The sequence below is a fragment of the Chanodichthys erythropterus genome, chromosome 1 (genome assembly GCF_024489055.1).
Source record: "Chanodichthys erythropterus isolate Z2021 chromosome 1, ASM2448905v1, whole genome shotgun sequence".
Classification (NCBI taxonomy): domain Eukaryota; kingdom Metazoa; phylum Chordata; class Actinopteri; order Cypriniformes; family Xenocyprididae; genus Chanodichthys; species Chanodichthys erythropterus.
The window spans coordinates 9,650,190-9,675,414 of NC_090221.1; the positions used below are offsets into that span (position 1 = coordinate 9,650,190).

Below are 25,225 nucleotides of genomic sequence, written 5' to 3' on the forward strand. Positions count from 1 at the left end.
AAAAAACATGCTTTACAGCACTAAATGGCTTCATTTGGAAAACTGTATGACCTCATTCACACACATTACACACAGTAAGCCTCCTTTAATGTTTGTGTTTTGTTTAAATAATAATACAACTATGAAAAAATGAAAATTCATCTTACTCACCCTCATGTCGTTCCAAACCCATAAGACTCTTGTTCAATTTCAGAACACAAATGAAGATCTTTTGATGAAATCTGAGAGCTTTTTGTCCCTCCATAGACAGCTATGTGACGACCACTTTGACGCTTCAAAAAAGTTCATAAAGAGACCGTAAAACTATGAATTGAGCGGTTTAGTTCAGTTAGTTAGTAGTTATTCACATATAAACACTGATCAGTGAATATAAACAAAAGCTCAACCGAACCTGCTTGATGCATGAGAACAAACATCTTGGAAGCTCAAACTTACTGTGTAACACAAGAATCTCATTGGTTCTCACACGCGTCAACTGATGTGTTGTTGAATGTTTATATGTGAATAAAAGCCTAAATTCAATCTGTTCATCATATAAAGCAATCGAATCTCTTCAGAATATTTGGACTAAACCACTCAATTCATATGGATTAGTTTCACAATCTCTTTATGACCTTTTTGAAGCATCAAAGTGGTAGTTGCGTAGATGTCAATGGAGGGACAAGAAAGCTCTCAGATTTCATCAAAAAGTTTGTGTTCCGAAGATGAACAAGAGTCTTACGGGTTTAGAACGAAATGAGGGTGAGTAGTTAATGACAGAATTTTCATTTTTGGGTGAACTAACCCTTTAAATGTTATACTATGTTATTACAAATATACTGCTCCAACTGCATCCTTTAAATGACATCCCATCATGAAGATACTGTATGCTCTGTTGTGTGCTCTGTGCTTCAAGTTATCGTGCTTGATATCGAGGCAAGATATACTGGGGGAGCAATCCATTTGGAGTGTGAATAACTCACATGCTTCATGAACTAGAAACTACAGCAGACCTAGTAGGGTCTACATCAGATGTTCTCAACTTCTGGGTTGGAACCCACAAATGGGCCGCAGGTCTGTTCTGAAAGGATTACGGCTAGGAAAAAAACAATGATAAATTCAAATAATGTAGTGCAACTTTTTCCATATCTAAATTAAATGCAGCTTACAGATTTGGGTCACTATGATGATGTCCATAAAGTGTTTTATGCTGAATTTGTATAGAGGAAACTAAAACTGAAGAGCAGCTTCTCTTAGATCCTCTCTTGTTGAGCCTCAATGGGTTTTATAAGCCAAGCTGCAATTCAATCAATAAGACTTAATTACCATGCACCCAACATAAGCATGCGCTAGGGTACAGGTGCTCAGGGACACCAGAAGGGGAAAGTCGGAGAAGCTGGAATCTATGTGGTAGAGAGGAAAGATCTCAGAAAGACGTTTTGTTTTTGTTTGTTCTAGAACAAGCAGAAACATGTTGCAAGTGCTTTAACGCATCTGGGAAAATGTGTCAATCAAGTCAGGACAGGTCTTAAAATGGCTATTATAATTTGGTTACCCTAGCACCGAACATAAATAAAAGAGAGAGTTTGGCCAAAAATAATGAAATATCAAATGTCTATTCAAAAATGTCTATTTTGTGTTTCACGGAAAAAAAATAACAGCATACAGGTTTGGAATGACAGTAAATAAAGACAGATTTTTAATTTTGGGTTGAACTAACCCATTAAGGATTGCACTTTACTATGATGGTATGGGTCGTTAAGCAGTCAGCAGTTTTTTTCTCCATCCTTTTGCAAAGTTACTGAAGCATGTCCTGGCTGTGTGTTGTGTTTGGTCATGGTGAGCTGCTCCAAATGAGCCACAGCGAGGTCACCAATCTGACCTTCAGATAGCACTAAATGATGATATTAAATATTACATGCACTATAAATAAACTGAGCTAGCCTGAGAGTACAAACAATTATGCCTATAGCGTCTGCTGTATGTGATATATGGCAAGTTATGCAGCGCCAGTCTGACTAGCAGGTGCCGGTTGACGAGGAACACATCAGCAGAATACGGGTTAATAATTCAATCTACCCTGCCCTGTCTGATCACACTGTTGCCAGGTTACGTGAACCACTGCCGCAGCAGTGCTGTAATCATCTCTATCATTACACTGTGAACACAGCCTCAGTCACCATTGAGATGAGAAGTCAGAGTGCTCTGCATTCTGTCAGAACAGGCTGAGAGAGAATCTGATGTAGGGATGTGATATGCCACTATGCTATGGAGATTTAAATGAACATGTAACTGTACTTAATTAGATTCAAATAGAATGAATGAAATGAAAATGAGAAAATAATGAAAACAATGAAAATAGGAGCTGTTTTGAGTCGCTTCTCCACTGCTACTGGCTGGTTGCTACCCCTTGTTGCTAAGTCTAAAGCTGTGCCCACTCCTCTGCGTGATGTCCTGTGCCAAGAACAAGAAATATACTAAAACTGATTTTTTTTCTTCTTTTTCATTCGAAATCAGTGTTGTCAAGGTGTCATCATGAGAAATGTGACTTTGCACTTTCACCCAAAACTGCAAATTCTGTCATCATTCACTCATATTGTTCCAAACCCAAGTGACTTTCTTTTATCCAAGAAAAAGGGACTAAGAACTACCAAACTTTAAACAGGAAAAAATTACTTTATGAAATAAAGTAATTAACTTGGATACTATAATCTTGCTATTATGAAACCATATATATATCATCTCGATGGCAAAAGTGTCCCAATCACCCTAAATTCACCCTATAGATACAGGGTCTAAAATTAACACCAAAATTGGCATTGGCGAGTGTATGAAATGGTATCAATCACCATTTGGCCGGTAAGATTTTAATGAATTTTAACAATGTAATGTTGTGAGAACATGAACATCATGAACGACGCTCGGGACAGTTGAAAGGCCAGCGCTGCATCATCATGAAAGTTTGAGCCTCGCCAATTTAAATATCCATGACGTGAAAGGGAACTCAATTCGTTACTCTCTGTATGGGAAGTTTTTTGCACACAAACATCCAAAGCACGCACCAAAAAATCCGCGTCTCAGCGTGCAAATACTGAATTGAGTTCTCTTTTTAAAACTTACAATTTGAACAGACAAATTTACCCAAAACTATGTAAAACAAAAAAATGCTTGTCTCTGTGAGTATTCTAGTAAACAGTCGGTTGTGGCTTAAGTGAACAGAAACAACAGAGAAAGAAAACACATGTGTAACAGTATATTGGATCCATGCATTAGTCTTAAAGTGACAGCAGCCTAATATTTCTGTTGCCGTCTGTGTTTTTAATGTTAATAAAACAACAAAGGAAAAGGAAAAAATCACTCACTGCTCCTGACTGAATAACGTTAGTAACTTTAATAAGGACTAATCTGTTTAATTTATACAGTGAAAACTATGCAGTGCTATTTTACATGTGATTAATTTATTCAATGTCTCAACCTGAAAACTACTGTTACTTGCCTTTAATAATGTTTTAAATTTTTAGCTGTGGTATCAAAATTGGAATAAAGAATTGTGAATTTTCACTGGTATCTAAAATTTTTTGCGTCACAACTACCTATTTTTGCAAAAACAGTTTCATGGCCAGTAAAAATATTTTTGGCTAGTAAATTTTCTTAAGTTTTAGGCCCTAAATATGTATGTGTGTGTGTGTGTGTATATATTATATATATATATATATATATATATATATATATATATATATATATATATATATATAAATATATATATAAGAATGTTTTTTAAAGAATGTTTTTCAAATTACTGTAAGTTAAGCTGTTGTTATCTTTGCTAGTTTTAAGCATTAGTTAATTTTACACTAGTTAGTAAATCACTTCCAAATTTTCACAGTGTACAGGTTTCAAAAGACACATGAGGGTGAGTAAATTATGATTATCCCTTTATGAAACGCAATAGTGACTGTAATTTTCCATGCGAATCAGCTTTGTTCTAGCAGGCCTTATCCTCTCAGATCATGACCTTGCTGCATGTTGCTTCTCCAGCAGTCACTCTGGCAATCCATAACGCTCTGTGCAGCAGGCAAAAGTGCAGCAGACATGATTCACAGGCTCAGACATTACTGTCTCTGTAAGCTTATCCTTCGAGCAGCTCATGCCACCTGAAGGCAGCACAGAGACGAGCACAGACACAGTTGGCACCGGAGCACATAGCAGTGGCATCGGGGTCACAGTGAACGCTGTAAAATCCTTTGAGATCTGTGGTTAAAACAACAAGCACAGATAACAGAGGGCACCTCTGACTGACTCCATGTTCCTCTCATTCATTCTCCATCTCTCTCTCCACTCGTCTGAAGTCATAACTATGGAATCAGGGCTACATCCCTGAACTTCATCACGCCCACATCGCTCCATTCACTTTGTGTGCCTGCCTTCAATTTGGCTGACCAATTTGTGTAGGTGTCGAAAGTGAAGAATTACAGTAAGTAGGACAACAGCAAGAACGACAGTAGAAAACAAGTACTGTGCCACTACTTTCTGTGTGCAATTATGAATACATTCATGAGGACGTTTATCCATATGCTGGTGTATTTACTGCCAAATAGCAGTGAAAAGAGGCTTTGTTTTAAATGTTCGTATCACATCAGGAATTGCCAAAACAATCTGCCTCCCACGGAGGGCCAGATTTGCAGTCTCTCTTGCACACCTTGGACAGGAGACAGAATATCAGAGCTTAAGCCCCATAGCGAAGATCTCCACTGTGACCGTCACTGACTTTCAGGTATTTTTTATCACGGCCACTGATCTGAGGACATACAGACCATTCGCAATCAGGAGGAACTGTTCATACGACACATTGAGAATATGATTCAGTCCATCAGAGAGGTGACGTGGGCCGAGTATTATGGTAAAAGGAAAGTATACAGTGACCTAGAATTAAATAGAATTCTAATATCAGCATTAATGTAAAATAACTCTGAATAATCTTCATTGAATACAGATTAATGCTTACAATTAAAGTTACAAAAGTTATCCAGTCAAGAGCAGTGAGTGATTTTGTCTGTCTTTTGTTCTTTGATTAACATGACAGACAGCAGCAGGAATATAAGGCTTCTGTCACTATAAGAACTTATGCACAGATCCAATATACTGTTACATAACATGCGCTTTCTCTCAACTATTTATGTTCCAAGACTGACTTTGTTGATCTGAATATTTGCCAAGACGGCCATTTTGACATACATTTGTGTGTATTTGACCATTTAAGCGGAATATTCAAAGTCATTTAAAGTATTCACCATCTATTTCTGTTATGCAATAACCTGGTCCATAAGGAGATAGCACAAAACTCAGCAGAAAACTTGACATTCACACATTTCCGCACACCCAGAACCCCCTCCCTACCCTTGTGTGTTTGTTTTTGGCTCATTCGATTATGCTTTATCAAGTTTAAACAGGCTGCATGTTGCAAAATATTTGTATTCATAATATTCATAATTTTTGGCCAAATATTTTCCTAAAATCATCATAAAAAAATAATTATTAGAATAATTTCTGAAGGATCATGTGACACTGAAGACTGGAGTAATGTTGCTGAAAATTCAGCTTTGCCATCACAGGAATAAATTACATTTTAAAACATTAAAATAGAAAACAGTTATTTAAATTGTAAAAATATTTCATTACTGTTACTGTATTTTTGATCAAATAAATCCTGCTTTGGTGAACATTAGTGACTCCTTTCACTTCTTTGTATATCAAAAAAAAATCACAAAAAATTGTATTGACCCTAAACTTTTTAAGGTTAGTGTATTTCAATAAAAACATCACAAATACAAGGCAGTGTTAAATGCTTTAAATGAATTGTAATGAGGTCCTGATCATATTTTAGGGCTTTATGACTTTCTACCTCAGAGAACCAAGCAAGTAAGGATCACTGTAAAAACACTAAAATGAAGCCAATAGAAACGTCACATGATTTACGGTTTAAAGGACAGGAACAGGGGTCTCATTTATAAAGCGTGCGTACACACAAAACGGGGCTGGAAGCGTGCGTACGCCAGTTCCCGCGCAAAGGTTGTGATCTATAAAAACAAACTTGACGGGAGAATGTGCGCACCTTTAAGCAAACTTTGAGCCGTGCGTACGCACATTCTGGAGACAAAAGTGATATGAATTGAGATAGTAGATGTGCTACTTTCGATCACTTTTCCAGTGACAGCGCTGGAGCACTGGAAGCACAAAGGTTTTATAAATCAGATATTTTTTGTGCGTACGCAGAATCTAGCTTTTGCGCGTACGTACGCTTTTAGTAGGGATCCTACGCACAGTTTTATAAATGAGACCCCAGAGCATTATAAAGATGACTAGAAAATGTATTACTAAAGAAAGGTAGGATTCTGCCTGTATCTCATCTTAACAGTATTTCTATCTCAAATATCTCAAAGGAAGGACCAATCAAAAACAAACAGACTAAATACTTCATGTGCACTCAAGTCACTTTTTCAACAGATCCGATATCAAACAGTCTTATTCAAACTAACAACGCTCCTATATTGTTCCAAGACTTTTTACTTGGGTTTGAGCTTTATTTAATAACTCATAACCAAAAGTAATTACATAAATGACTCTTGCTCATTACTCCATATTCTCAGTGGACGGTTTGACGAGAGAATGCTCAGAGGATGTAAATTGTATTTAGAGCTGTCAAGCAATCAGCCTTTTTAAACAGACACATGCTGGGAGGTTCATACATTCCCCATAATTCATGTCATTAATCACCTTTCCTTTCACTGAACAGTCAAAGAAAACGTAAAGTGCTGCTCTTTTTCAGGGCTGTGTTAGGAGGTTCAAAATGTCACGACGGCTTCACGTCCCCTGAGGTTTAAGCATTAAAAATGTGGCATGCTGTCACTGGGATGTCACGAGGGACGCTCTGTGAATAACCACACACAGTCAGAACACCGATGGCAAAAATGATTTTAGAGAGTTCACGGTAACTGGACCTCTGTTGCGTCACTCGCTCAGGTTCAAACGCTGGCCCTCGCCATCACAAGCTCTGCAGCGATTCTGATGAGCATTTGCAGTGCTTGGATTTGGCTGATTATATAATTGGAATTTTAATGTGGAATATTAATCCACTGAGGGCCCACATTCAGTTTTATAAGCTGGCTGATCAGGATCCACTACAGCAACTCCAGCAGCCTATTCAAAGCTCAGCGACTCTCTGTGTTACACAAGCAACACTCCTGTAAGCCAGCAGTACACTAAAATAGTGCAAACTCACAATAAAGAGACATTCCCAAATATTAGTATGGGGGTTGATATGCAGTGTTATTATCCTTCATTGTACTAAAGAGCTTACGTAAGCGGCCATGGATGTACATGTTGGTGTTTTTGTGTGTGTGGGTCAGGTTTTACCATCGTAGTGGGGAGATTTAAATAAACTTAAAATCACCTACATTTTTGGTAGTAGCCAAGAGTCTCCACAATCGAAACTGCTTAATAAAAAAAAAAGTAAAATAATGTCATAAATAATTGTAGCTGATATCAATAAGGCCAATACTGATTTTCATGTAAAGGCTAAAAATGAAGGTAATCTAAATGTCAAAAATCAATATGGAAAGTCCCCACCATGATATGTAAATGCCAAATGACCTTTAGTTCAAGTAATATATTTAACATGTGTAACAATTAATCATGTTATATTAATCAAACAAGATTAAAATAACCTCAGAGCTAATAGAGCGAATAAAGGACTCATGCCTTAACCAGCCTTAATGGATGCCTATGTTTTCTTTCTTTTTGTTTTGTTTTCAATCTTCTGTTTCCTGTACAACCACACAGTCACGAAGCCACGATGACTAATGTAAAATAATAAAGCATTTTAGGTCTGCAAAACAAAAATACAGCAGAGCATCTAGTGTTTGCTTTAGCATCTCTGCGTCTCACCAACATGTCACAAGTTTCTGTGAGTTTTGCAAATAACCAAGCAAATGTAACTGTGACTTCATATAGTGCCTGGCAAAACTTTGGATACATTAAAATTTTTTAATGCTTTTGAAAGAAGTCTCTTATGCTCACCAAGGCTGCATTTATTTAATCAAAAATACAGTAAAAACAGTAACAGTATTACAATTGAAAATAATTTAAAAATGTTATTTACTTCTGTGATGGCAAAGCAGAATTTTCAACATCATTACTCCAGTCTTCTGTTTCACATGATCCTTCAGAAATCATTCTAATATGCTGATTTGCTGCTAAAACATTTATTTTTATTATTATTATTATTATTATTATTATTATCAATGTTGAAAACAGTTTCTGCTGCTTTACATTTTTGTGGAAACGATGCATTCAAACTTTTCTGGTAAGATTAAAAAAGAGAGAAGTTAATACTTTTATTCATCATGGATGCATTAAATTGATCAAAAGTGACAGTGAAGATAATTAAAATGCTACAAAAGATTTATATTTAATAAATGCTTTAATAAATTTAATAAATAAATGTAATAAATGCTGTTCACTGAACTTTCTATTCTTTAAAAAATCCAGAAAAAAGTATCACCATTTTCAGCTGCAATATTAAGCAGCTGCTTGTTTGCATCTTAATATTTTATATATGTTAATAAACTAATACATTGAAGACTGGAGTAATGATGGAAAATTCAGCTTTGCCATCACAGGAGTAAATTGCATTTTAAAATATATTAAAAAAGAAAACAGTTCTTTTAATTTGTAATAATATTTTGCAATATTACTGTCTTTACTGTATTTTTATTTAAATAAATCCAGCCTTGGTGAGCATGAGACTTCTTTCAAAACTTAAATTGTAATGTTTCCAAACTTTTGCCAGGTACTGTATGTGTCAAGATGGTAAACAGTGAGATTGTTAGATGTTATTTTTTTGTAATTACTGTAGACTTTAAATAATTTAATGATTCGTTTAAATTCATTTTAAAGTAATGTTTCAATATGAAGTATAAAAATGTCTTTCTGTAAATGTTTACCAATAATTTCCCAGACAGACTGTAGTAATGGCCATGAAGTCTGATCATGTTTTCATCATTGATCAAGCATTTCCTTGAAAGTATATTGGCAATCAACCTACAGATATCAACACTCTACCGACAGCTCCTTCCTGAGCTGTAAATGAATTAAAACAAGCCCTCTGTACAAATTCAAGTGTTAAATCAAACACAGACGCAATGCCTGCAAACCATGTAACGGCGGGCCGATAATCCAGCACGCTATCTGTACAGGCTCGGCACAACCCTCTGGTAGCTGTGGCCTGAGGCAGCTGGGACTCTCAGATATCAGGGATGTTCTGCTTGATTTGTATCTCTCTGGAGAGGAAGAGTGAGTGAGCAAGTCTGCGTGGTGTGGTGTGGTGTGTGCAAAGGGATGTATACATGCAAACCATTATTATTCTATCAAGCTGATGTCCAAAGAACCCAAAGAAATGTATTAAAAAATAACAGCTTCAACGTCTAGACGGACAAAGATCTGATTGAAAGGCTGGATCACATTAGCATGTAGCCTGAACACTCCCATTTTGACAGCTAAATAAGACATAGCAGAATAAATGTTGCATATGAAAAATGATGCACTCGCAAAGGAATGCACCACATGACTCGTCCCACACGCTTGCACTGTGGACATGAATTGAAGGAAGCCTCAAATCACGCAGCTTGGTTGAAGCCGATAGCCTCGTGGGCAGCGCACCGTCATTGCGCTTCGGGAGACCCAAGTTCAAGTCCGGGATCGCAGACCTTTCCCGATCCCATCCCCCTCCTCGCTTCCTGTCCACTCTATACTATCCTATCACAATAAAGGCAAAAACTGCCAAAAAATAAATCTTTAAAAAAAAAATTATCATTCAGCTTGTTAATGACAGATGTTCTATTTTCATAGTGCTTTTACTTTTCATACTTTTCATAGCTGGTACAGTAGGTCACATAATAATGACAACATGGTGAATGTAGAATGTCTGGATTACATTCATACTATGTAGAACATACTTTTTTAGCTGTCACAAAGTACTCATTCAAAATAAGTACCTACTCAAGAAAGTATGTGATTTCGGACGCAGCCCAAGATTTGAGCAAGTATGCAACCACCTAACAACCAACCAGCCTACCCTAGCAACCACCCAGAATATCCTGGCAATTGTATAGCAGCATGTTTAAAACATTCAGAACACCACAGCAACCACTTACTCCACACTGTCTTCAGAAAATGCTAAAATGCATTTACTTTATATTACAATTAACATTAGATAATGCACTTTCAAATAGAAATGCTACTAAACTGTCACATTTTCATATCTATTCCTAATGATTATATAATGTTTTCTAATTATTTATTAGTGAAAGTTACTAAACATAAGCTGATAATGAACCTAAGGTCTGTTTTAATGGAGTATTTTACTGTAATTTATCTGCCAGATCAGATACTACAAACACAACACTTTTAATTTGTTAAATATAAAATGTATTTTGTGCATATGACAAACTTAGGATAAAACAGAAACTGCATTTGCATCTGGACAAATATGTGCATATTCATATTCAAACCTTACACGGATAACTTCACTCTGGCACACTAAATATATTAATGAATTCATAAAACATTTAATTAAAAGCAACATGTTCATGCTAAACTTTCAATCAAGCTCTGAATGAACTACAAATAAAACAATGCTTTTTGTGGTGATTTTTAAAAGTGCATGAGTGATGGTGTAATTACAGCTGCTTTTTATGCACATCCTTTCAGGGAGAAACAGAGACGAACAAAACTAATTGCATTTGCAAACAGTGTTAAAGCAATGTGAATAAACGTTCTCTAAAAAAAAAAAAGATGCTATTTTGGAGGCTGTGAAAAAAACATTTGAGGGGAAAAAAAGATGAGAAAAAGGAGAGCGAAGAAAAAAAGATGGGTAAAACACTATGAAAATTGGAAACGTCCAGAAAATGGCTGAAGGGCTACTTAGATAATGCAGCAATGAGAGATGACACACAGAGCATCTCTACATGAAAGAAATGCTCTTTACTGGCAGTCTCCTTCTCATATGATCCTTATCTGAAGGGGATGAAAGTGCATATACATTTGCATACATGTAGCATTTTTTTAATTTTTAAAAGCTTTATTTGATGCAACAAAAATATTTTAATATGACCAGCCCCCTTTAGTTACTGTTGCCACGTCCGACAAGCCATCCCGCTCTCACGCCACACATCATGTTCTCACGCAGTGAAAAATACATCACGGAGCAAAGAGGACACTGACAACTCATCGACAGACAAGACAGAGCAGGTAAGTTTTGATATGAAATTTCTAATTTTGAAACTTTTAAAAAAATCGAAATAATAATTACCATTTTGTGGTTCTTTATTGTGTCGTGACAGATCGCTGTAGCGCCTCGGTTCAAGCGGCTCATGAACCGATCATGTCTTTCTACTAGTTAATTTATACCATCAAATAAACATGAATGAACATCAGAAGGAATGTTGTTTCAACCGCAGAAAGACGTCAACACACACCATTTTTCAAGTTCAAGTCCACTGAGGTTAATCTACTGACTGCTTTGTCAGACAAAACGGCGAATTTCGTCGTTTTGATTGGTTAGATCGCCTGTTAATCAAGGGTCAAATGGGTATCAAATAACGTTTTTAAGTTGGCAAATTACATGTATACATTTTACATCAGATTTTTTTAATGAATACTGTTTTTCATAATTTTTTTAGTTTAGATACGTTGCTGTCAGCCGGAAACATATGTTCAAAACTGCTATTTTTCAGGAAATGCAAAAAAAATGTTTTTTTTTTTTTTTAAATAACTAAGCACTATGTTGTCAAAGTTGATACTGTGGCTTTATATATGGTCAAACACTTGCAAGTGGCATTATATTATTAACATTTTTCCAAAATCAAGCTCAGATGGAGTTACAAGGATTTTGACAAGTGAATTTTAATACTTTTCATGGGTTAAATATTTGCAAAAAACCAAATACAGACATAAACGGTGAATAATAGTAATGATTTATTGAAAAAAAAGGCAAAATATGGGATACAAGGTTTCTCCCTGACAGTGACGATGAACTAGTTGCATTGGGCAAAAATTGTTCCAATTTAATGCTGTCACTCTAGTGAACCTGATTGTATTTGTGCCACATAAATATGTCTCTGTTATCCCTTTCTTGTTTAAAAAAAAAAAATTGTCAAATGTTGCTTTATGAACTGCTAAAGTTGGTAACCTGTAATTGCAAGCTATTTCTATACTGTATGTGATCTAACCCTTAAATTGTGGGGGGGTTTTCAGCGTGGTTCTCAAACAAAACCCACACAAAGTTTTCTCTTACACTTCAATCTTATAATTGGCCTAACTATGCTAAACAATAACTAATAGTATTTTTGTAGCATATTTGAAAATTTTCATTAATTACTGTACCTTTAAATACAACAAAATTTGATTCTGAATGTGTGTTTAATTACACATTTCCATATGTACAGTACAGCCACACAGTCAGTGTAAGTATCAAAAACCTAACCAATACTCTAGAGTAATTGTTCTCGGCACATTTCAAATATGAATAATATAAAATGACTTACTGTTTATTGAGTGAGAATAATTTTAATCGATTACTAGTGATTCATGAATATATTTGACTTATTAAAAAGAATCATTTGTTCACAAACTGGACATCAAAGATCATGCTGTACAGAACACACTGGCCTGTACTCTAAAGATATAATTACCCAATGCCTCATCACGAAATGAAATCTGATAAAAGGGCATATCAACACAAATATAGATTTCCCATCTGACAGTTAATTAGGTTTTAATTTATTGCTGCGATTTTTAGACACAGGTCGGAGCCCTTGCACAGTGTATGTTACACTACAAATGAAAAAGAAATTAATGAAAGGCAATGAATGCAAGCAATCCTGTGTACGGAATATTCTAGGTCTGCAATCACTATACGCTCACGAGTGAGTCCACAGCAGAGGTAAAAGCCAAAAAAAGGTCTAAAATTACAACCACTGGAAAGCTCAAAAGCTCTGTTAAGAGCACCCACAGACTCCCACAACACAGAGAGAGAGTCAGAGGCTCGTGGACCAGCACTCTCCAGTTATTGATTGTGATGCATGCAGATTCTATGATCTTGTGTGGGAGTTTTAACGCCGGCCGGCGCAGAATACAGCCACTGAGGGAGAGGGGCAGAGTAATGGCACAAAAGAGGGAATGACTGTGCAAGCTCTCTAAAAATAAGCATTAAAATTCATTGGGATGTTAGCCCTTAAACTGAAGCAGCAGGGAGGGTTTTGTGACAATGCTGCAATAGCAAGTGGCACTTTTGCCGTGGCTCTCTGTGGCATGTGTACATGTCTGCCTTCCTTGTCAGCATGGTGGATGCATCCAGAACTGAATAAGATTTCTTATAAGAATAAGTAAGCTGACCGCTATTCTTCTGTTTTCCAGAACAGTCACTGCGATCAGCAAAAACAAGAAATGAAACAAAGCAGGTGAGCAAACAAATAAACAGACCTCTCTACTCCCCATCCCACGTGTGGCACTGAGCGGAGCAGGGGAGCTGTGCTCCAACAGGGCCGCCAGCTGAGAGCATATGGCTGACAGGTCAATGGCCATGAGCAATACAGTCACTCACATTAACACCCACACAAACGTATTTATATGGGGAAATATCACAATGTGTAAAGCTCACGCAGTGGACTAGCGCACAGAAAATTACCTAACATCCTGCTGCAAATCACTTGAATCTTAATAACATGTATCATTTTTCATTGCAAGATCCAAAGATCAACAAAAGAGCAATTTCTTCAATGCTGCAAATGTCATAAACAAACTTAGGGCTTGACAATAATGGCCCGATGGCTCCGGGACAGTTTTGGGACAGCTGACAGAAAAAGCACTTGCCCTTATCAGGTCAGTGCTGTGTTTGCCACTACTTCTTGTTGATCATATTCATATACTTAACTTGTTATGTTATTCTGCTGTAAATTCTGCCAAATTAGATAGGAATAAAATCTACACAAATGAGGATGTTTTGAAGTTGCAAGAATTATTCATCATGGATGAAAAAAAAAAAAAAAAAGGCCACATCTGAACAGCAGGATTTTTCAGATTTGTACTTTTTTCACTATTGGCCCCACCAAAAAATAAATAAAATAAAGTAAAACAAAATATTAAAATTACATAAGTATACGCAACATTATTAATAACAGTTTTTTACAATAAGTAATTTTTTTTGTTATTTAAATTCAATTCCCAACAGTTGTTGAGCTCATTAAACTGTTTTAATTGTAGCAAAAATAAAAAATAAAAAAATCATTAAAAAGAACTAACAAGCCAGTTGTAGACCACATGCACTGTTAAAATATATTTAGCCTTTATTTAAAAATTCTATAAAATTTTACAGAAATACGTTTCCTTCCCCGTCACTGAACTTACAGATAATATGCATTCAATCACAAGCAGCTTGAATATTAGTTCATCAACAGTAGCACTAAGTGGTTTCTCTCATTGGATGGATGGATAAAGGAGAAACCGGCAAGCAGCCAGAGATGGAGCAATAATGGCCATTAGAGGTGAGATTGTGTAAGAACATTCTATGCATATACAATGCTAGACTTCATTACAGATCAAATCCAACTTTTATTATACCACGAGTCGACTAGTTTCCATAAAAACACAGTCAGCCGTCTGTAAGTTTTCTCAGGGACACATCCTTTACCCTTTCTTGGTGTATAAAAGCCAACTCTAAAAGTATGCATAAATATTGCAGTGTACCTTCTCTCCCATTTTATAGTGCATTTGCAGTGATTTTCTATGCACTCCATCTTTTTTTATATGGGCTGAGTACATTTTGTTTTAAGAACAGGTTTATAAAGGCTTGCATGACGTGTATTTGTTTTTGTGTGTGTGTGTGTGTGTGTGTGTGTGTGTGTGTGCACTCCAGTGCCAAATATTTTTGAGTAGGATGATAGATTGATGGGATTGCATTCAGTATCCTTGAGCCTTCTGACAACTGATACTTCAGCAGGAAGAAGGCCATGAAACAACGCACTCTAACAATCACTTACTAAGCAAATGTGGTAGGTTTTTCAGCCTCGTAGATCTCTAGATCAATAACATTATGCTGTAAATGAAAAGAGCTATATGATGTGGTCATCTTCCTTTCCAGGCCAGCTGCCTGAAAAGCTGCATATGTGTGTGTAGAGTAGCCTACTGCGATATAGCGGGCCTCCACTGATAATTTCGGTCAATGCTTGATCAATGTATGCACAAAAATCACATTGTGAAGTTCTGTACGTCAAAGTAAATGCAGCGTCAGCTAATAAAAATGCTTGGATGAAGATGCACGATCATGTGTGTAAAATGCCACTGAATTCAGCTCTCTCTCTGGCAGCAGGATTTCTAGCCTTCTTGTCGCTATGGCAACACCTTAAGTTAATTGGGTACCTATGCAGTGTTGGGTAGAATCAAACACCGTTCTCCTACAAGACCATGATTCTGTTTGAAGTAACATACGCTTTGAGAGTGAAATGTGGCAAGTCTTAGTTATCTCATTTAACAAATGTGCTGTACCATATAAAGTAAAAGCATGTGACAATGTCAAGATTTTTTTATTTTATTTACATGACCAATGTTTTGCCTGTTAATAACCATCTGTAATAAGTTCAGTGACAGTTGGGATTTACTTAGTTCATCTTTGTACATATCATGAACAATATTTAATGTACTATATGCTTATCTAATAACTACAAAGTAAAATATTTTCAGATACATCCAATAGGATTTACCTTAGAATAAAATAGAACGTACACTATATTTATGGAATTTATGAAATTTAAGATTTATTGTGATAAATTATGTTTGATCACCTAAGCATACCGCGATTTTACAGTAAACATTTTCACTAGCATTTCTAAGAGATCCAAGAAACATATATATATATATATATATATATATATATATATATATATATATATATATATATATATATATATATATATATATATATATATATATATATATATATATATATATACATATATATGTATTTAGAATCTATTGTAAGGCCACATATGTGAAGGAAAAAACTTAAAGAATAAATACTTAAAAGAATAGTAAAAATCTATATATTACATTTTTATTTTGTCATTTAATCTTGTACAATTTCATCCTTTCTCATGTGTGGCTACAATAAATTCTCTAGAAGGACATATATTGGTTTTGGTGGAAAGAGTAGGGTCTCGTGAGACCAAACCTAAACTGGTCCCATCTGGAATGGATGAGGTAAACCTTATCTCGCACCACAACATAACCCCCAACCCCCACTCCATTTCCTTTCTGCAACCCAAAACCCCACTAACAAATGAAAATCCAATTTGTTAAAATCTCTCACAAACCCAGCCTCTTCTTATATGAATATATTACTAGTCTATGGTGATGTCTCAAGCTAGAGATCCATCTGTAAGCACTCACACATGCTAGCCCTGCTCCTGATTTATGACATACATAACCAACTGAGGAACTTGGCTTACTGCTGAGATCACAAGAGCACTAATATCACCTCTGATATAGCAGGATGCACCAGTAACGAGACGTTTTACCAAAAAAACCTAAAAAAAATAAATAAAAAAAACCCCACATCTAAACGCACCCAAATTCTCTTCCATTAAATGCACTATGATACCAGGGTTTATTCTAATGAGTTCAAATGCTTGATCAGAACATACTTATCATAAATTGACTGCACTGGGCATCTGCAAAAGGAAGCATTAATGCATTGTACAGTACTGCACATAACCTAAAACTATTAAATGACTCTCTATATGTGCTGTGATCCATCAACTGCTGGGAGCATGTGTGCACAACTTGTGTGTTCGATAGAAATGCAGTAACGTTAAATACGTAAACTGATTTTTTTATACTCAGGAAAAACTCTTTCTTATTTTTTTCCCTTAAAAGGTTTTTAATTTTCTATACTGCTGTTTGAAAAAAGGCCATAGGCATATGAAGACTTAAGAGGCAAAAGCCTGTAAGTCCATCTGACGGTTTCCTTTAAAATTAGCATTTTTATCAGGCTCCTATGTGTTGGTTTCTACCTAAGTACCTGTACTTCTTAATGGGCTGACGCTGGGATTTAGCGGGTTTAAAGTGAAAGAATTTGATGAACGTATACTATGTGCGGAGAGCATTCACTGACCGAGGTGGCTTTGAGAGGCTTTTGCAATGGAAATCTTCATATAGATGTAATGGTCATGGCATGCAGAAGTTTAGATAATATACAAGCAAATTAACTGACCGTTCTAATAATCGCCCAATTCCATATGTCCTGTATACTGGACAAATACTGGACAATTTTTTCTTGACATATGGCAACAGTTATGCGGTCAGGTCATCTTTTAAGTGTTTCTACACAACTCATAAACAACAAACTGGTAATTTTACTTGGTCATCTTAGAAATATAATTAGAATATTTATATGTATTTATAAAAATATAATCTATTATATGGCACAAAATGAAAATGATGCTCCACGACAAATCACTAAATGTTTTAAATGGTTTAAACCTGTTATAGAAAGTGAAAAAGAAGATTTTCTACAACGAAAGATACAATTATTTTTATAAGGTGTCCAAATTACATAGCGCCCATGTATGGACAACTACAACAGGAATAACAAAACCAGTATGTAAGGCGCCTCAGGAAATAATTAGGTTACACTTTATTTTAAGGTGCCTTTGTTACACTGTAATTATACATTTAAGTACTGAGGAATATTAAGTAACTACATGTACTTACTATAGGGTTAGGATTAGGGTTTTGGTTTGGTTTAGGTTTAGTTGCATGTAATTATGCATAATTTACCATTATTACTATAGTAACTACATGTAACATATGTAACAATGACACTGTAAAATAAAGTGATACCAATAATTACATATTAAATGCATGTTGCTCATTAATATTATTCCCTACTTACGTACTGAAGTGTAAGAGGTAATAAATAATCATCTTTATTTCTTCCAATTAATATTTTTGTATCTAATAAATCTAGTAGTCCAAAATTTCACATGAAGTAGATACAAAAAATATGCTATGCTTGCTTTACTATTGCTACACTCATAAAATAAACATTTTATTTTATCAGAATAATATTAGATTTCACATTTCAGCATACTGGGAACTGAATATTATAGTTCCCCTGCTATTTTATATGCAGCATTTAACTTGATTTATTTGTAAAGTTTCATATCTCAGGAGGACTGAGGAAGATAATGATCGATGAATCATCTCTTTGGTAATGGCTGGTCTTATGAATGAGACATTAAGCAGTTAAAAAACAGCATCCATTTGCCTTTTTGTGTCAACTGAAATATATACATTTCAATCTCACTTGCATCATTTCAGCCTGGTCCATATGTTTTACAGCTACAAGGATGAGTTAACAACAGTAAAAAAAATCCTTCTTGATATGATGCAGACGCTTCATCTCTAAGATGGAGGCTGTCTGTATCGCAGCTGGGGGTAAGAGCTGAGGACATCTGAGGAGTAAAGTCTCTCTCAAAATCTACTCCTTCATCCTCACAGATTTCACACTTTAACATATGTGATGCACACAGTTCCTGCTGAGCACATGTACACTGACGGACATACAACTGAAAGTGTGGACGTGGACTGTATTTTTGTGTATAGGCCAATCAAGAATGTTAATATTGATATAAAGCAGGTTAATCGATAACTTCTCAAGATAAAATGTTTGACAGAATCACAACAGAAAAGCACTAGCACTAGCAACAACACCTACAGATACCTTCAATCCCAAAAATATGCGATGAAATTCTGACACAAACAACATATTTTGATAAATGATGTAAGGACCATAGGTTATTTAACAATAATCACAACCATAGGACTTGCCATAAAGCTCAAGAGCACAAAATGATAAATTGGTGCCTGGACACAAGCAGTTCATTCTGAAGATGTCTAACACATCCCATACGTTGATGAAGAAATGTTCTCGTCCTCCTACAGCTGACCATGTCATTTAAGACAATACCATCTATCAAATATCTACTGAATTAATGCAGAGAACAATCTTAGTCTAACATGAAATCAAAATTGACCCTATTAACTTCCCTAATACATTTCCTAGTCAGACCGTGCTTGATTCACCACTGCACATTATTCCAAAGAAAAAAATGTCAGTCTTCTCTAACATTTTAAACCACATTTGCCCAATCTCCTGGTTCCGTTCTAATACGCAACGTCCACTTTTCCCAATTCAGCCAATTTCAGATTAATACAATTAAAGGTGCCATCGAATGGAAAATTTAATTTACCTTGGCATAGTTGAGTAACAAGAGTTCAGTACATGGAAATGACATACAGTGAGTCTCAAACACCATTGTTTCCTCCTTCTTGTGTAAATCTCATTTGTTTAAAAGACCTCCGAAGAACAGGCGAATCTCAACATAACACCGACTGTTACGTAACAGTCGGGATCATTAATATGTACGCCCCCAAAATTTGCATATGCCAGCCCATGTTCAAGGCATTAGACAAGGGCAGCCAGTATTAACGTCTGGATCTGTGCACAGCTGAATCATCAGACTAGGTAAGCAAGTAAGAACAATAGCGAAAAATGGCAGATGGAGCAATAATAACTGACATGATTCATGATATTTTTAGTGATATTTGTAAAATGTCTTTCTAAATGTTTCGTTAGCATGTTGCTAATGTACTGTTAAATGTGGTTAAAGTTACCATCGTTTCTTACTGTATTCACGGAGACAAGAGCCGTCGCTATTTTCATTTTCATTCTTTATAAATCTCTCCAACAGTGTGTAATGTTAGCTTTAGCCACGGAGCACTATCAAGCTCATACAGAATCAAATGTAAACATCCAAATAAATACTATACTCACATGATCTGATGTATGCATACAGCATGCATGACGAACACTTTGTAAAGATCCATTTTGAGGGTTATATTAGCTGTGTGAACTTTGTTTATGCTGTTTAAGGCAAGCGTGAGCTCCGGGGCGGGGAGCGTGAGGAATTAAAGGGGCCGCAGCCTGAATCGGTGCATTTCTAATTATGCCCCAAAATAGGCAGTTAAAAGAAAATTATAAAAAAAAATCTATGGGGTATTTTGAGCTGAAACTTCACAGACACATTCAGGGGACACCTTAGACTTATATTACATCTTGTAAAAAAACATTTGATGCCACTTTTAAGGATAGATGAACAAAATAAGTCTTGTTCTAAATTTTTTCTCATTCAATATCCAGTTTCACAGAGAAATATACATAAAATTAGGGTTTATAACGATTATGGCCTAAAATCAAAACATCGATTAATTGAACATTTTACCTCGATTACGATTAATGAACGATTATTTTATTTCTGTTTTTTTTTTTTGCCCTCATAGTTCACTGACAAGGTTTGTACTGTAAATAGCCTATGATTGACTATTAAGGTGGGATTTTTTTTTTCCTGTTGAGTGATCTGACATCATAGCTCACTATCAGCAGTTATTTTATCTATGGTTTGGAACATTTCTTACAGGTTTCTGATCATTGTAAATCAGATAAAGATAAATTAGCACAGTACCAGTAGTGATTGCGTGTGTGAATTAGTCATACCGTCTCTCTATTAATTGTGAAGCTGTGGGTTGTAAATAGTTCCTTCAAAAGTAGAAAAAACAGATGCTATAACTTTTGAGTTTCTAAGCTATTTTAGTGATAAATCACAGGACAGCTCTGACAACAAGTTTCTGCGTTCCTCTGTGTGCGCGCGATCTTCACGTTTTGCGCAGCTGTTTGTATGAGTGTTCGTGCCACATGCAGCTGCCCGAGCGCGGCATAGATATATATGCGAGCGCGGTAGCTCGATAAAATAATACACATCCGATCGTCTAATCGCTTTAATGTCCAAACCATAAAACAAATACAACTGACAAAGTTTAGTGAAGACGCAAGACGCAAGGCTCACCGCTCGCGCGCCATCACTATGTGTTGAACCGGCGTTCATCTCCGTGTTTTGCTTTTATGCCATTGACTGGACGGGGCGGAGTCACGTGGCTACACACGCTGTTATGTTTTTAAGGGGGAAGAAACCGAAATAACCGTCATGGGAAAATTACGTCGATTAGAGGTTCTGAACTTCGGTTTCAATTACTTTTCGATTAATCGTCCAGCCCTACATAAAATTCTGATTATATATTGATTTTGATAGCTTTAAAGGTGAATTGTGTCATTTTTTTATCATAAATATCTTTCCCTAATATGCATCTTTCAACATTATTTGTCAGAGCACAGCTACATTAGCTCAACCAATGGAGTTTAGGGGTGGGACTATCTGTTGGCTTCCCAAATGGGAGACAGAGAGTGCTCTGGAAACCTGTTAGAAAACAGTTATTTTTCTGTTTGCTGATGCTAGTGGTGCAAAAACTACACTCTTCACCATTAAAGCACAAAGCAGAGTTGGGGTGATGGTCACAATGGTGATGGTGCAAGGAAACAAATCTGTCGTTTCCACAAAACAAACAAGAAGCTTCTACATGATTTCACCTGCGATGAATTTGTGTTCTGCAGATATTCAAATTGTCTCCTCTTGCGGCTCCACCAACTGCCTTCTCTTATGTAACCCACTCTGCTTCCTCAGCCTGCCTGTCTTTATTGGCTGATTTCTCTTTTCCACATTAGCACTTTCACCTCTATTACCACCACTATCACGTGTCTCTGTGACGACTGCCAAAAATGACAAACATTTTCCCCCGTTTTTACTGCTAAACCTTCTTACTTAGACGAAATTCATTCATGTTTTCCTCAGAAGCAATAGACTTCACAAATGAAAAACAACCACCAGGCCTTCAAAGATAACTAAAACCTCTTTAATAATCTTGACAGGTAACAGCCTGGCCAGAGAAGGAGAAATCAACAAGATGATCCATGGCATCCTCCTCACATACGAGAAGCTTTAATAGTGCCATTGTCCTATATACCTCTGTTAAACAATTTCCTTCTCATTAATTAAACATACACTCCATCAATAAGCCCTAGGAGTGCTCGTGCCTATCAGGTATTGCATGCGGCGCACAAGAGAAGATATACGCTTGATTTATATCACATTGCTGCATGTCATACATCAAAATGAGAGGGAAATTATCGCAGAAATAGAGAATAAGCAAGAACTGTCACATCTTAAGGGTTCATTTATTAGGTTTACAGCAAATGCTTCCAAGAACGCATGCATAATTCATTATTAAAACAAAAGCGAATGAGTGAAAAACCGCACTGCTTTTGACTGATGTCTCTCCCATCCTCTGAACAGAGGCAGAATTAGTCAGCTCCTTGCTCACGCCTTCCTTCCCTGCGCTTGGTGAAATTTCACCCTCGCTGCCACCGAGATCTCACCCTCCATTTTCTCTGCGTCTCTGCCACTCTCTCTGCATTCTCTCTCCCTGAGAGAGAGCACAAATACCAATAAAAACCTGTGCAGTCGCACACACCCCCACATCGTAGATATGCACACACATCGAAGGTACAGAGCATGCATGCGGCTTGTTCTCACACGAGAGCCTGCTTCCTCCATTTTATACATTCAGAGCGACCCTTCCCCCACCCCTGCTGCCACTTACACACACACACCTCACTTAATTACAGCTTCTGTTCCCTGGATCGGTTTGATATGCTCTGCTCTATGAGGTTAAAATCTAGCTGAAATGGTCATGCACAAGAAGTGTACATTATACTTCATAAGCCCCCTTGCCTCTGGCTGTATCTCAATCAGCAACTAGAAGAACAGACTGGATATGAATAAGAAAATGCACACAGATCCATCTTCATCTCGCAAATCTAGAATAAGAATCCATTACTCATTGGATATTACATTTGATGATGTGTTTAGCCTGGTCAGCAGCGTTGGCTGGATTCAAGCATCCTTGGATTAAATTGGCAGAACTACATTCACTTGTTGCGTGGTCACAGCGGCCCTGTCAATCCTTGTCAGATGACGGTTTAGATAAGTATGTACGTAGGGGATTGATGAAACCATAAAGCACTGATGGAGCAGTAAATACATGAAGATTAAACTCCTTCTGTGTGAGGATCAATCTTGACTGGCATACTGTAAGATTACCGCACATGCAGTATGAAGGATCAACACTGGATGAATCCCTTAAAAAAAAAAAAAAAAAAGGATGCATCTTCTAGAAGCTACAGTGGAGCTTGCTGATTCTGCTTAGTTTCGACCTAGCAACCACATACACCAACTGCCTACCGCCTGCTGCCTACTCTCGAAGCCCCCAGCGGCCCAGAAACGGCATTTACCTGGTCGTACCAGTCCCGGTTGGAACAGGTGCACTCGGGCCACCATCCTCCTTGCCCTCCTGAGTTGTTACCATTCACCTTGGGGCCGCCCTTGGATTGGTTCTTGGGGTTGGGACCTCCAGGACCCCCAGCTGACATCATTTTCCCTTTACTTCTCCCCAAAGTGCCCCCTCCACCCATTCCCCCTCCCCCACCCGAGGTTTGGGGCGGTAAGGTCTGGCCGCCCCCATAGCCAGCCGGGTATCCGTAGGGTTCGGGCTGCCAGTCTCCATATGCCGGGGCATCCATCCTGCGCAGGGCGGCCATGCGGGTCACTTCATAGCATTCTGGGCACTTGCAGCAGTGATGATGTTTGTGCATGCTGGCTAGTTCACACGGTGCGGCGCTCTCTGTCTCTTTCTATCTCACTGCTGCTGCTGCTGCCTGCTTAGATCAAATACAGCGCGCAGTGCCACTCGGCTCACGGAACGGTAGCACAAATGGCAGGAATCTTCACGAACCCTGTTATCCTCCTCTTTGTTCCTCCTGATCCAGAAAAAGAGATGAGGAGGTAGCAACAGGGCGATGAAAAATAGAAAAAGCTTGGTAGTCTTCCTCCGGTCGATGCAAAAGGTTTGGAAAAATAATGCTAAAAATAGTGTGTATGATCTCGGAATCAGAGACCAGCCCCGATGGTCGAGTTCTCTTCCTGCTTCTGTTGGTTCACAGTGATATGTATATAAATTCATAGATATATATATTCATTTGTTTATATATGTATATATTTACACACACACGAATACATATAAAAATATCAATATAAACAGACAAGCACGAATACAGTTATATACAGGTATATATGTATACATATATATTTCTATAAATATTGATATGCGTGTGTACAAATATATATATATATATATATAAACAATTTCTCTCTATATAAATGATATCCGTGATCAGATCTTCCTTTGTATGTCTCTGCTTGCCAGATTTCTTCCTTCTGCGTTTCCTCCTGCCTTGGGAAGCGTTTTCTTGCCTTCTTTCTCTTACTCTTTTCCCAGCCTGCAGAGAGGAGCTGAGCACTGGATTGACTCTCAGCCTGCTTGCCCTAGATGTGGATTATACGAAGGGATGCAAGCAAGCGAAAGAGAGAGGGAGGGAGGAAGGGAGAGGGAGAGAGAGAGAGAGAGAGAGAGAGATGCGTAGCAGCATCCCTCCAGCACCTCGGCCCTGACAGCCACAGCCAATCAACTCACAGCACAGCCATCAGCAGCAGCACCAACACAGGACTGACTGCTTAAGTGACTGCTCTTAAAGGGCCAGCGCACTTGAAAATCAGCCAGCACACAAAACACGAATGGAGATGCAGAGAGCACGTTATTCAGCTCCATGGTTTCACTGTAAGAAAGACTAAAGACCTGACTTGTGGGTTTATACCGGAGACGGGCTACAGTGCATAAGGGTCTGACGGAAGACCATGTTTTAATTTATTTGTGTATTAAGTTCATTTGTCAATCAACTGTAAGATAAACTAAACCACACAATTTAAACTAGCTTTGAAAAAAATTAAAATGCTTGATGATGAACTCCAAGAAATAGTGTATACATCAAAGACAGAAGCAGATTAGAAATCAAAATAATGATAACATTTGATTATGACATACATTATGATTGCTAGCTGTCTAACAGCTATATTCTGCAAAAATACATTCATATTTTTAACTTGATATAGCCAAATCTGAAAAATTGTGCTCCATATTTTCAAGCACTCATAGTACTTATGAATGGGAAAAAGTGCAACATGCAACATGGCAGAATAAATACTACCCTACGAATAAAAGAGCCAGTCGCCAATTGGTAATGTCAATGCATCACTGCAGCTGCCATTAGAAGCTCTGGTTGCTAGAG

The 25,225-nt window shown here is 37.0% G+C and overlaps 1 protein-coding gene across 5 annotated transcripts in view; it reads right to left on the bottom strand.

The window, feature by feature from the left end:
• dlg3 (discs, large homolog 3 (Drosophila)) overlaps positions 1 to 25,225 on the bottom strand; it is a 113,986-nt gene that overhangs the window by 62,549 nt on the left and 26,212 nt on the right. For 2 of the 5 annotated variants that reach the window (XM_067387301.1, XM_067387251.1), the window contains exon 1: positions 23,336 to 23,933. The exons of 1 other annotated variant lie outside the window; for it this stretch is intronic. In XM_067387301.1, the coding sequence (XP_067243402.1) occupies positions 23,336 to 23,695 (360 nt within the window). In that variant the 5' untranslated portion in view covers positions 23,696 to 23,933. Of the gene's footprint in view, positions 1 to 23,335; positions 23,934 to 25,225 lie in introns of those variants that run through there. 2 more of the 5 variants (XM_067387267.1, XM_067387259.1) reach the window with 1 other exon arrangement.